This window comes from Micrasema longulum, unplaced genomic scaffold, assembly GCF_059751315.1.
Source record: "Micrasema longulum isolate JH-2025_06_02 unplaced genomic scaffold, ASM5975131v1 h1tg001021l, whole genome shotgun sequence".
Classification (NCBI taxonomy): Eukaryota; Metazoa; Arthropoda; class Insecta; order Trichoptera; family Brachycentridae; genus Micrasema; species Micrasema longulum.
Window position 1 is genome coordinate 548,782 of NW_028278209.1, and position 14,572 is coordinate 563,353.

Sequence of the window (14,572 nt, forward strand, 5' to 3'; positions counted from 1 at the left end):
GTTTTTTTAAATTTTAAATTATTTTAATTTACTTTATATTTTGTTGTTGTTCATTATTATGGCCTAACATAGACACCGCCTAAAAAGCCATAATATATTGGTGAATAAGTGTACAAATGTAATTTGGAATAAATGAATTACATTTTTGAAAATTACTTTTTTTTTAAATATTTTTTTTTATTTATAAAAATAAATATTTGCGTTTTTATGATTTACCCAAATGTTTTATTTTGAGGGCCATTTCCAACGAGTTGTAAATAACTCGCTATTAAAAAATGGGAATCGAGTTGGGGTAGAGTGGGAATCGAACCACGGACCTTTGGTCCGTGAGTCCGAGACACTAGCCACAGGACCACAAACCGATTAAAAAAAAAAATGTGGAAGCAATTTTTTTTATAACCGCACCACCTTCTACCATTTTACCAATCAACTGAGCCAATTTTTTCTGCCGTTTTGACGCCTCTGTGAATTTAAAAGATTTACAACAACAGCAACAAACCATCACGCCGTTTCCCCGTTAGGGTTGGCAGGGAGGATAGAACCCAATATCACTATGTCTTTGCTTACAGATCTCGCTTTCTTTACATCTTCTCACGCACGCGCGCTGATTATTCCGACTTTTCACAAGTCCATTTTCAAGTATTTTATGGATTTGGTCATGCTATGTCTTTCACGGTCTTCCTCTATTTCTGCATCCATCAGCATTCGCATCGTAAATCTTTTTACACAAGTATGAATAATCGAAGCAATTTATAATAACCTGCTGACGAGTTGTATGTATAAAACTCAGCAGGACTTTAATTTCAAAATTTTATGTAAATAATTTTGAAAAATAAATTTCAAAAAAAAAATAATCAAAGAAAACCAGCAATTTTTGGTAACAAAAGTCTACAAAGTATGCAAGGGAAGCCATTTGCCGATAAAATGTGATTGTTTTTAAAAGAAATGAAAGTATGACTAAATGTGAATTCACTGTGAATGGGGTTATACTGAAACAGGTAAAGGAATTTGTGTATCTGAGAAGTATGTTTACTAGGGATGGAATGACTGAAAATTTATTGAAGGAAGGGTGAGTGCCGGGAACAGAGTGAATGGTGCACTTAAATCAACATTGGCAAATATGATAAATATTTGTCGCAAGAGACAATATTAGCAGTTGACAGATTAATTTATTTTTTTAATCCCCACTATTTATCAATGGAGTCTATTATAGTACGCGTAATAAAAAAAAAATTGACAAAAAAATTGAGTTTCTTTCAAACATTTCACGTGCATAAATAGCGATTTTGATCTAATTTAACTCTACTTTTAATGTGAGTTTGTCAATTTTTATGTAAGACAGTCAGATTTTGTCATTCTTTCATCGTGACCATATTGCAATAGCAAAAACTGTGTTTAAGCCAGACCGGTAACCTACCACGAAGTTTTATTTCTCTTAAAAGGAAACACGGTCTGACTTTTCTTTATACAATATGCTTCCCAGGACTCAGACAAAATAATGTATGAAGTTTGGTATGTATGTCAGAATGCATTGGTTTTATCTTCTGCCTACAGTAAATGGCCTGATGGTTGCAGTAGCGTATGTTGATAAAAAGTATTGAACTTTTGTTCCCGGTCAAAATATGAAAATCAATAGATATTATTAATGGCGTAGTAAATGCATTATTGATCTGGAAAGAAAGGAAATAAGCCAAACCTTCGTGACTCGGCCTCATTCGATCGTCATTCAATTCAGTGCACCTATAAAATTTATAATGTTTTTTCAGGGCTCGGGAAACACGATAAATAGATAGAGAATGCTTATTTCTAAAAATAAATATCGTCTGATGTTAAATTGCAAAAAAATTCACCAGATTCATTTTTATGAGCCAATATTTTTACAAATATACTCGTGGATTAGAATTCCCTAAATGTGTTTTATTTACTTATTTTATTTATTTATTTACATACGTAATTTTATTTTACATTATTTGAGACAATAAGTCCCAAGGAGTAAAAGTCCTGTGTTGAGATGGGACGAGCAATTATATGACACAGACACATAAGAATATCACCACAAATATGGGATTAGAAACATCAAAAATAATTATTAAAAATATTTTTAAAAACGTATATATGGCACATCAATATGGTGAACAGTAAACTCAAGCATTTGGGAAATCATCAAGGAGTTTTCTACTTTTTAATATGAATGTCAATATTTTTATTCGTACCTGATAAAAATCTTCGCAGGGATCTGCCGTTTGATCCATTGACATCAGAATATTGGATGCTGATCTTACGCATTGTTTTGTCTGACATATTCTTGGCCTCCGTTTGCCAGCGTCTGAAAAAAGTTGAATATGGTTTAAATTCTCTGGAACATAAAATATCACCGTCATCATCATTATTGTTATCATCTTCAGCGCCATCACCATCATTATCATTGGAGGACTTTTTTCAACCCCTGTCCATGGGTAGATTATCTGCGTTTCATCACACTAATCTCAATTATCATCGTTTTTTATGTTATTATTATTTAATTAAATAAACAGCAAAGGTATAATAATTGTATTTTGCTTTTTCCACCTTTTCCGATTTCATATTTTTTATCATAGTACAACAATTGAGATTTGAGTTTGAGCTAAGTGGTATAAAAAGTATACAAATACATAGATCAATACATTGTTTTCAGACATTGCCTAGTAGATAAAATAATTCAGCCAGATGAACCTCACCCAGAATAGCAGAATGGTCAATGTTACACAGTAGATACTGCAACAAATATGACAAAAGGACACTGGAATACAGTATACCTAAAATATGTAACGTGGTACCAAATTAAAAATAGTGAGTTAAATACAGAAGTGAGACGTATGTTCAAATTATGGTAAACAGAAAAAAGTATTTTTGTATTAAAGATAGTTGTAATTTATATTTATTTTATAAAACAAAAAATGTGGTATGCAACGTTTTCAAATGAAATAATTATTTATGTAGGTTAAGAATGGAACATTGAAACAATACATAAGAACCTGCTTACAAGTCGGCAAGACTTGCATTTTAAGATTATTGCGTAAATATCTTTGAAAATATATATATTTTTTTAACTATGCTGTCGATATAAAATATCCAACTATTTAAAAAATATTACGATTCTCTTATTGTGCGTATAACTATAGGGAAATATAACATATTACGAATACCGATAAAAATATATGGAATGGATTTAGAAGAATTAATTGTATTTTCAAAATCTATATGGATATTGTGGAGAAATGTTTTCATACATAAATGTAAAAAAGGAATTTTTAAAAAATCGCTGCGAGAGAGAAAACGCGACGTGTTTGGCCTTGGTTTTTTTGACGTCAAGATTCGTGATAATGCTCTTAAGAAATTTTAATGGCCAGGAACAAATAAAGATGAATCGTGACGTATTTTGCGGGAATTCAAAAAAAAAATTATGCAACTAATGATTAGCAAAAAAAAATTTTTACTTGACAATATTTCATAGACCTTTATTACTTAAAAAAAAAAAGTTATATTTCCCTATTCAGCAGGACTTTTATTTTAAGATTATTATGTTAATATTTTTGAAAATGTATGTTTTTTTTAAATGTACTGTTGATATATTGAGTAGGTAGGAAGAAATTGCCTTAAGGCGATATGCCCGCCCTTATATGTATATAAATTGTATATGTATATAAAGTGTTAAATAAATAAATTAATAAATATATAATATCCATCAATTTAAAAAATATTACGTACCTATCTTTCATTACACGTATTACTATTGTTAACGTAAGAAAAAGGCACTATGTGCCATATATTCTAAAGAATTAAGCAAATGAATTAAAAAAATTATACACAATTTTTATTCTAACCATAAACATAAGGTTACAATATTTTATACAGTTCTATAAAAAACTATCTATGTAGATACAATATACATAAACAGGGTGTTCTTTAAACCCTGTCACATCCGAAACCACGATGATCAGTATGAGCAAGAAGACATATTTGCATATTTAAAACAATATTTAGAACGCAGAATTTTTTTAAAAATGAAATATTAAAAAAACAAATGGTTGCCTACTTTTGCAGGGAAGAAGCGAGGGGGGCATGGCCATGTGTTTGATTGTGTATCAGACTCCCATCTCCCCTCTCCACTCTTCTCCCTTGCAGAAGTAAGCAACCATTTGTTTTTTTTAAATACTTTATTTTTGTAAACTTTATTCGTTCTAAAAATTTATTTTAATGTGCCAATATGTCTTCTTAGTGATACTGATCATCGTGGTTTCGCATGTGACAGGGTTTAAAGAACACCCTGTATTATAACACAATAAAACATAACGCATACTTACTGTGACTAGAAATGATGATCAATATTAAAAGTAAAACGATTATCAAAATTATTAAAATGACTATGATTATTTTCTCTTGTTGTTTTCGTCTGATCCTGAAAATAATTACAGAGTATAAATTATGATATATGAACAATGTACATTTTTACATTAAATAGTTTTTTTAAGTCATCTTATACCATTTTTACATCTCATCAATGATACCTCTTCCAAATTTGTATTCTTGTCTAATTTCATAATTTATAAGCCTATCCTATATCAATTTCTTACATATTCATTGAAATTGTATTTCAAGCGCGCTTTCTCTGCTCTCGACTCCTTTCTGCCAGTTTCATGTTTCACTTTTACATATTATTTTCTAGAATAAAACACCCTTAAGCTTCGTAAGTCTAGCTACAATTGACATATTTGTAAAAAAAAACATTGTCAATAACATTAATTCCTGGCTATTGTTATGAACAAATTATGATATTATTAAAAACTTACCTTGCTGTTCTAGAGCCAACAGCAACCAAATAGCTTTCCGCGACAGTATCGGGCCTTTTGTTAATCGCATTTACAGGTGGAGACACGCCACTAGAATCTGGCAATGAAAACAGTAATTTATTTCAAATGATAGTATTAATTTTATTTTGCCATTGGTGGTTTTGTTATATTAATTAGTGATAGATACATACATTTTATTGATTTATGACTCCATATTACTGATTTTATTAAATAAACAACTAGTTTTTCATTGTATTAAAACTACAATGAATAATGTTGTATTTCTTTCACAACTACTAAATAATAAATAAAAAAAATGTTCCAGAACCCATTATTTTTAGATTAAGTTGAGATTAGAATAGCATCGTATTTACGTTATCTTGTAATAAAATCAATAATTAAGTAAGGTTCATAAGATACAATACTTTTTTTTAATCAACGGTATTTGAGTTATTGGTTATTATTTAATCGAAAATGTTCTTTATCTGTAAAAAATATCTAAACGTGAATCTGAACATTGAAAAAATGCAACATTAAAAATTTATCCAGAAGACGGGTTTTAAAACTAACATCCTTGTACCTTATTGATACTCGTACATATATTTTTATAGACTGTGAACAAAATACATAAGTAGGTGTTACTTTGTTTTTTATCATGAAAATTTCTTAATTAATCCACCTTTGAAAAATTATGTTTGCAATAATGGATTGAATTTTCATTAGAGATGCACGGATTATCGATAACTAATTGGTATCCGGCTTATCCGGCCTAATTTTACTATCCGGCCGGATACTGGATATTCGTTCAAAATCCGGAGGATACCTACTATTTATTAAACTTTGACAATTTCATTAAATACAAGATAATAAATGTATTTATTGATATTTACTGTATTTGGGGAAAGGGAAGTAAGCCACTTTATTTTTTTTAAATATTTTTTTAAATAAAAAATGTTCGTCAGTGAACAGTATACACTCCAAGAAAATTATTTACCGGCAAATATTTTTTGCGCAAGTGGTTGATGGAATTGAGTGGTTTGTGGCTGGATGGACCGCTAGTGGTTGAAGGTCCACCTATCCTACCCATCCTGTGATCTCCCAACTTTCAATGTTTGTTATTCTCCTCGTCTCTATGGTCATGGGTAGCTACGGTTGCTATGGAAACAGTTTTCCATATCCATAGCAACCAACATCAACAATTACACATTTAATGTAGATTAAGAATTAACACAGATCAACGGTTCAGTCAAATAATACCCACCGTTTTTGTTTTATGCCCATTTAAAAAAAAAGTTTTTTTACTTTATAAATTTATTTCATAAATAAATATACATATTTAATACCGGGGAATCTCTATAAAATTAGTGAATTATAAAATTAACACGGAGCAATAAAATAATCGTTTTTAAGTATGAGACAAATTCGGTATCCGGTGGCTGGATATCCGGTATCCAGCCAAACCATTTCATCCATTTCGCCACTAATTTAAATATTATACGTGCCATTATTTATGTAACATATTTACAGTACAAAAATATAAAAGTATGTTCTATTTTTCAGAAACTTTCAGTGTGAAAATGCTCACTATCGTTCGCGTTAATATACATGTATAATGTGCTTATGTAACAAAATAATGATATTTCGCAAGTATTTACTCATTCAAGTAATATATGTATATATTAATAATAAAAAATAGATCAAGTGAAAAATAATTAATCATTTGATTGAGTATATAAAAATCCATACCATACAGGTTGTATGAGGAGAGGTGGAGATAAAATTGGGAAAGAAAGGAGAAGAAGAAAGAAAAACCTAAAATATTCAAATAGTGACAATTCTACCATGATTTAAAAATGAACAATGAAAGGGCGTCTCTGACATTAGAGGGTAGATTATTACAGATCTATGCAGCTACTGATGTGATAGACAACAGAGGTAGATTAAATTTAGCATCTTGCACCAGCGATAAGTTGATACATTTTTTTGAAAAAAAAACATGAATGTCATTACACTATATATTTGTTTACTCCAGTTCCTACCGATATTAAAAAGCCGTAAATTTATTTTTTAATTACTGGCATCTTTAAGTACATCACTATTTTTTTCTGCTTATGTAAGTATTCGAAATTTTTTTTATTAAAAAAAATATGGACAAAATAAGTATCAAATTAAATACGGTTTGTGCGTACATAATTGATAACAACGTTTCTACCTCTCTAATAGACTGAAAACTGGCGTTTAGAGGGGGAGTTCGTTTATCATTTATTTATATATTTTCATATATTTTCTACTAATATGTAGTGACTTTTTTTTTTTTTTTTTCTTTCTCTTCTTAATTCATTTTTATTTTTTGCTCCTTTTTTGTGTAAAATGCATTTCAGTCTTCATATTTTAAAATGCACTTCTGTTCTTTCCACTTTTATACTTATATGTAAAGATGATATTTTTAATATTTTTCTTCTAAAAATAATTTAAATATTTTTTGCTACTTCTGTCTAAAATACATGTCTGTCTTTATTTGTATATATGTATGTAAAACATATAAAAGCCTAAAAGGCGTTTAAATAAATAAATAAATAAATTTATATACACATATATCAAACATTTCCAGACAGAATGCATTAAATCAGTAAAACAAGTTGCGGGATAATCGCACTTAAAACTTTTTTTTTCTTTTAACGCATTATTCCTCCCACAATTTTATTTTATATTAATTTATTTTTAAACTTTAACGAAGTAATCTTTATTCTAGGCATTGCATAAAATTTGAAATCAACATCTTGCACCTTAATTTAAAAATATATGAAGACTGTTGACTTAATGCATTCTGTCAGTATATTTATGTATTATATTTATGTATTATACTTTATTTACATTTAATTTTTACTATCTAAAACAGATTCCTTAAAATTAGACATTACACCGAAAAATTAGTTTTTTAGTTTGACAGCATACTTGGTTGGATTGTTTGAAAGAATTCTAATAGTCCTTTCAAATGATATTAAGGCCAAGTTTTCAATATTATTAATTATTAATTTAATCGAATAAACATACATCATGATATAATAATACATGTTACATGAACTTTTTCGATTCATTATCAGTTTGCGACCCATTGTTCATTCAAAATTGAAGGTAAATATTTTATAAAGTATAAAAGACAAAAAAGTTAAAATACAACAATTTTCAAATAATTCTTTTAGTCAGTACAGAATTAAAAATATTTCTTTCTATCCACAGGAATTTATTCTGGTCTAAAAGGGTAAAACTTATTCTACAATTTTTATTCAATCTTACTTGTAACGGCAATTGTGTTATTTCCTGCACCATCGTTCCACGCATTCATCTTAACTTAGTGCATTATTTCTGTTATTCAGCAAATTGATTCTTGACGTAAATCAATTTGACAACACAACCTATTTCAAACATTGTTCACTTGACTCTAACACAAAATATAGTAAGGTATAACAGTAATATGACACATAGGTAAATTTTTTTGTTGATAAATTAGCAAGGCTTGTTTTGTGGTTTAAAAAGTGGTTATTATTAAGTGCGAATCTGGCAATTATAACAAATTAAAATAATTCATTTTAAAATACTATGCACGCATTAATTTCGGATTACCAACCCGGCACTCTCGTCAACAATATACAGTATATTATTCCAACAATAACTATCTCGCGTACTATATTTGTGTACATTTCTATAAAATTTGAGACAATATGTCTTCATCGTCATCTCCCCTATCCCCACTTAGTGGTGCATAGGGCAGTGCATCGGGAAGTCAAAAGCAGCGTGTTTCGACTATCTTTTACACAAAGGTAAGGTAATCAGTCTTACGCCTCCGGTGCTAGTCCAGGAATAACGAAATAATGAAGTTTCAACAACCTTTAATATTTCACGTCCACTTTGACAGGAATCGAACTCACAACCTCAAGAATGGTAGGCGAATGCGCCAACCACTTACAACGAGGTGGACTTTCATCAACTCGATTTCCTTATTCGGAATTTTTAACCGAGAGCATCCATTAAGCCGAAACACACGTTCAGGGTTCTGGTTCTCTTTCACACACAAAACTGTATTTTTAATTTATTATTTAATTATGCTGTTTAAGTTATTTATCGTGTTTCTATATTTAGAATTTCGGATTTTTTATTGATGTATTTTTAAATATTTTTTTCATCACTTACGTTGTAATTTTGCATGTAAACAATTTAACATAATATTTTTAATTGAATCGGCATTTACTTTATAACACTTCATTATAAATTATTATGAAAATAAAACTTTGTTATTAGTGTTACACAATTTTTATTCTTTTGCAAGAATACTACTATAGTTTCGGGAGAGCACTTCTTCCATCGACGGGTGATATAAAACTAATATAGTAAACACAGAATATTGTTCACAATGTCATAAAATTTAAACAAATTTAAACAAATTCTATGACATTGTGAACAATATTCTGTGTTTACTATATTAGTTTTATATCACCCGTCGATGGTAGGAGTGCTCTCCCGAAACTAAAGTAGTGTTCTTGTAAAAAAAAAAATTAAATAAAATTGTGTAACACTAATAACAAAGTTTTATTTTCATAATAATTTAATTTGACATTAACTTGGTTAATAGTCACAGATTTTAATATTTATTAGTTAAGGTTTATAACTTCTTGTTCAAAACTATTTTGTCCAACTATCTGAATAAAATCCATTACATTACACCATTGTTTTATACATAAATATAAGAAAACATATTCTGACACGGTTAAAATTAATAACAAGACTAGTGTTTTTTAAGAGCTTGCAAGTAGGAAATCATTGCCAAATTCACGCTTTGTAAAAATAATCACAAAAAAACATAAATATAACAGCCGCTCAGAATATTCCTATTGTGGTTATGTCAAAAACGATATCAAATTCTGCGTATTTTGATTAGTGTCAAAGCAAAAATTATTTGCTCTATTATTTCGTGAAATAGAAGAGCTTTTACGAAAACAAACGGAAGCTTCGGCTTGTTACAAATGACACGCCAACTGCTACGGGGGTTGGATACAGACTACGTTTGGTGACAGTTCATGTCAGTGTAGGGGTAGTTTACTGTTCAGCCTTACGTATTTCCCGATCAAGTATTTTTAAGGGATGGGTAAAATATTTTATGCTGGATCATTTAATTTTCTTTAACTATAATTGAACATATTTTTTATTGCCTGAAAATACTTTATTTTGAGCAATTACTTTTAAACAAATATCTTACTAGTATTTTCATTTAAACTTATATGTATTTTAATCGTCATAATTTCACTCTTAAATCAGCAAATGACAGATCATAAGCTCTGTAAATGCCTAGACTTTCATATCCCCCTGTCTCTTAAATAATCTCGGTCTCTTTTTCAATCTTGAAAATCTGCAAACATTTTAACAAAGCCAAAAAAAAGAAGATGTAAATATTTATTTAAAATAGAATTTATTTTAATTTATAAAACAGTTTATTACACTTTTTTTTTTGAGACAAAGGTCCCAACTCCATGGGACCTTAAGTCCAGTGTTGAGTTAAGGCGAGTAATTAGTTGACACATACATACAAGTATATCACTGCAAAAATTATATTGAATCAGAAACATAATAATAATAAATTAATACGAGAACATATATGGCTCATCAATATGGTAAACAGCAAACTCAAACAATCGGAAAACCATCAAGGAGTTTCCCACTCAAATCCCTCTCACTGAGGATAACCAGTTCTTAATTACTGTCTTTAAAACAGTTTTTGTCCTTGAGAGCCTTCTAAAATATTAAATACTCTTGGTGCGATAAAGGAGACATGTCTCTGAGCAAAAGTCTTAGGCGTTTTGGATATGACATAATTCGTGCTGTGGGAAAACCTCGTACAGACATTTTGCTGAGACCTCTCCTTATTGTTTGACCAGAAGTGCGTAAGTGCTTCTTTTAGGTACAGTTGTCTCATATCCAGCCCCCTTATGTATTGGAACAACTGTTCTAACGGGTATGTTGGAGGGCGCCGAAATAAAATTCTGTGTGATTTTTTAAAGTTTTGTGTTTATGACATTGGTGCGCGTGGGACGTAAAGTACTTTGTTTTATTTTATTTTTTTCGTACATTTCTAAGAAACTTTTCCGTACAATTAATTTAATGCTATTATTTTTATCGTGCTCAAGAAAACATTTTTTGTATCCAATTTCCCGTGGGGCTAAAGTTCCTCATTTATTACAATTTCACTCGGGGGTCGCATATTATCGAATGAAGTGTAAAAATAATTGTTACGTAAAATAAAAGTAAAATCGGTTAACTTATTTGAATAATTTTATTATTTGGATTCGTTCGGGAAATTTTGAACAACCCTGATACGCTAAAAGGTTTTGGTCACGGCATTTGGAAAGTAAAACATTCTAACGAACGGGTTATAAATATATGTATTGGAAAATATTCATGACTGCTTATTAAAATACTGCCCTCAATTTTGTGTAATTTCTTATGTAAATGATATTTTAATTAATAATAATAATAATATGTCCTAAAAACTTTGAACTAATACTAACCTTTTTATGTCGAACTCCTTTGGAATCGAACCCGGAACCTCAATCATGGTAGGCGACCGCGCCATCCACTACACAACGAGTCATGCTTATTCAGGATTTTCCCCAAAGAGTAGCCATCGAGTTCAAAGCACTTGTCCAGGATTCTGGTTTTAATTGACAAAAAATGTATTCCTTATCCGCCCAGAAATATAAAAGAGTTTTATGCTAAATTTATTTAAGGTATATATTTAAGGTAAAAATTATATTATAGTGATCGTAGAACAACGACGGATGTGGGAAAAATGCGATATGGAATTTCTTTTATATTTGATCTTAAAAAGTTTTTATGAAGGCTTTATATTCCAGGTTCCAATAAAATCTAATAAATCTAACTAAGCAAAGTATCAAAGAATATACTTTTGTACTAGTTTGTTTTGTAAGTGTCAAGAAAATTTTTTAACCCCTCACATTTTCCCTAACCATAAAATTTATAGATGTGATCGCTCACCTTCTACAAGTACTAAATCAAGAGGTGGGGGAGTATTGCTGGCGATTAATAAGAAATATTCATCAAAACACCTTAAAAATAATAATCTCATCTCAGAACAAATATTCGTTCAAGTGAGCACAGCTTTTGAAAAATTCATAATTGGATGTGTCTATTTTCCACCACTTACAGATTCAGAAAATTATCAGAGGCATTGTGAAGACATCGAGTTTTTGTGTTCAAAATACCCTAACAACAAACTAATTATATTTGGTGACTACAACCTTCCCAACTTGTCGTGGGGAAATAGTGAGAGTGGCTATATTCATAGTGAAAGTGAGAACGATCGGGCGCGACCAATACTGGACATGATTAACTTTTTAAATTTTTATCAACATAATTTTATTTATAACGTGAAAAATAAGTTGCTAGATTTAGTTTTGTCAAATTATGCTAACCTTAATGTTGAAAAGAGCGTTGATCCGATCTTGCCAATTGATGATTACCACCCTCCTCTTGAATTAACATTATATTTACACGAAACCTGTTCAAAACACACTGATATTTCTTTAAATTACAAAAAGGCTGATTTTGATTCAATTATTAATCAACTTTCTAAAACTGACTGGACTTTTTTAAATAATGATAATACAGAAATATCTATTTGCCATATGTATGACATAATTTTTAATTCTATAGATAACTTTGTCCCCAAGTATCAACTTAAAATAAACTATCCAAAGTGGTTTACCGCTGAACTTAAAATTTTACTAAATTCAAAAAAAGTACTACACAAAAAATTTAAGCAAAGTCGGAGTATTCATGATTATCAGGAATTTTCCAAAACAAGAAACGAATGTAAAACGCTTTCCAAGATATGCTTTAAATCGTATGTAAAGAGTATGGAAAATTCGGCGTTAAACTCAAACAATCTTTGGAACTACATAAAAAAATTAAACAATTCTCATTTCGAATATCCAAGTGCTATGCATCTAGATGGAAAATTAGTGAATGGCACTGAAAATATTGTAAACCTTTTTGCAAATTTCTTTAAGGAAGTGTATGATGAACCTATTCCAGATGATAAGATTCCAACTTTTACTTTTGATAAAACAATTACGCTTTCAAACTGTAAAATTAATATGTTGTCTTGTAAGAAGAGACTACTCTCTTTAGATGAAAATAAATCAGCAGGTCCTGATAATGTTCCGCCTATTTTTCTCAAAAAATGTGCCTCAGTTATAGCTGAACCTCTCACCACGTTTTTCAATAAACTATTGTCAATGGGATGTTTTCCCTCCAAATGGAAATCTAGCTATATAACTCCAATTTTTAAAAAGGGGGACGACTCAGATATTAAAAACTACCGTCCTATATGCATCCAATCAGTCATACCCAAACTTTTTGAGTCACTCATACTTGACCAAATTCAACATGATGTCTCAAATATAATAGACACTAAACAACACGGTTTTATAAAGGCGCGGTCAACTGCCACAAACCTAATTATTTACCATAATTACATATCGGAAGCCTTTAATGATAAAAATCAAGTTGATAGTATATACACCGATTTTACTAAGGCGTTTGACAAAGTCTCTCACAAAATATTACTAAGTAAGCTGTATGGTTTGGGTTTTCGTGGAACTATCCTTGATTGGTTTCGAGCTTATCTATCTGACAGGTATCTATATGTAAAAATCAAAAATGTAAAATCAGACTGTTTTTCTGCCTCTAGTGGTCTTCCACAAGGCAGTCACCTAGGGCCTGTTCTTTTTCTAATGTTCGTAAATGACATTACATCCTGTTTCCATGATGTCGAAGTTTTGCTTTTTGCGGACGATATTAAAATATTTAAAAAAATATCGGACATTAATCATTGTGAAACTCTGCAATCAAATATTAATAATTTGTATAATTGGTGTAAAAAAAATAATTTATTTCTTAATATTCAAAAATGCAAAATTATGACATTCTGCCGCAACAGAAATCCCATCGTTTTCACGTATAAAATAAATTCTTCACCTTTAGAAAAAGTTACAGAGATGACAGACTTAGGTATTCTTTTTGACGAAAAACTGAGTTTTATTAAACATATACAAAACATTACAAATAAGAGCATGAGAACCTTGGGATTTTTGCTGCGAACGATACGGGATTTTGAGTCTATAAACATAATGAAAACATTGTATATTGCCCTAGTGCGAAGTCAACTCGAGTATAACTCAGTTATATGGTCACCGCATTACAGGGTTCATGTTAAGGACATCGAAAGAGTTCAGCATAAATTTTTGCGTTTTATCAATTTTAAATTAAGTATACCGATTGAATACATAAATTACTCATACTTAAATGATTATTTAAACATCCAAACATTAGAAAACAGACGAAAATTAAATGACTTGCTTTTTTTGTTTAAAATAATAATGTCGATGTTCGATTGTTGTGAACTTATCAATTTGATTAATGTGCGAGTGCCTGGTCGAGTTACCCGATGTAATACTTTGTTCTACTGCGGTCCATCATCGACCAATTACAGCGCGAATTCGCCAGTAATGCGGATGCATGTACTCGCGAACCAATATGCTAACAACATCGATGTCTTTAGCGTGAGTCTTGTAAATTTTAAATATCAATGTATATGTTCCTTATCAAATAGAACTTAATATTCTGTTCATATTGTATTTTATAACATTATGTACCTAGCTGCTTTAAAC

The 14,572-nt window shown here is 30.0% G+C and overlaps 1 protein-coding gene across 1 annotated transcript in view; it reads right to left on the reverse strand.

The window, feature by feature from the left end:
- The window catches only part of Nep5 (M13 family metallopeptidase neprilysin 5), a 32,628-nt gene extending 24,453 nt beyond the window's left edge, over positions 1–8,175 (reverse strand). Inside the window, exons 1-4 of the mRNA XM_088232819.1 lie at positions 8,127–8,175; positions 4,830–4,926; positions 4,344–4,438; positions 2,214–2,326 (exon numbers count right to left, since the gene is read on the reverse strand). Coding sequence (XP_088088945.1) covers positions 2,214–2,326; positions 4,344–4,438; positions 4,830–4,926; positions 8,127–8,175 — 354 coding nt within the window. The remainder of the gene's footprint in view (positions 1–2,213; positions 2,327–4,343; positions 4,439–4,829; positions 4,927–8,126) is intronic.
- Positions 8,176–14,572: the final 6,397 nt, after the last annotated feature.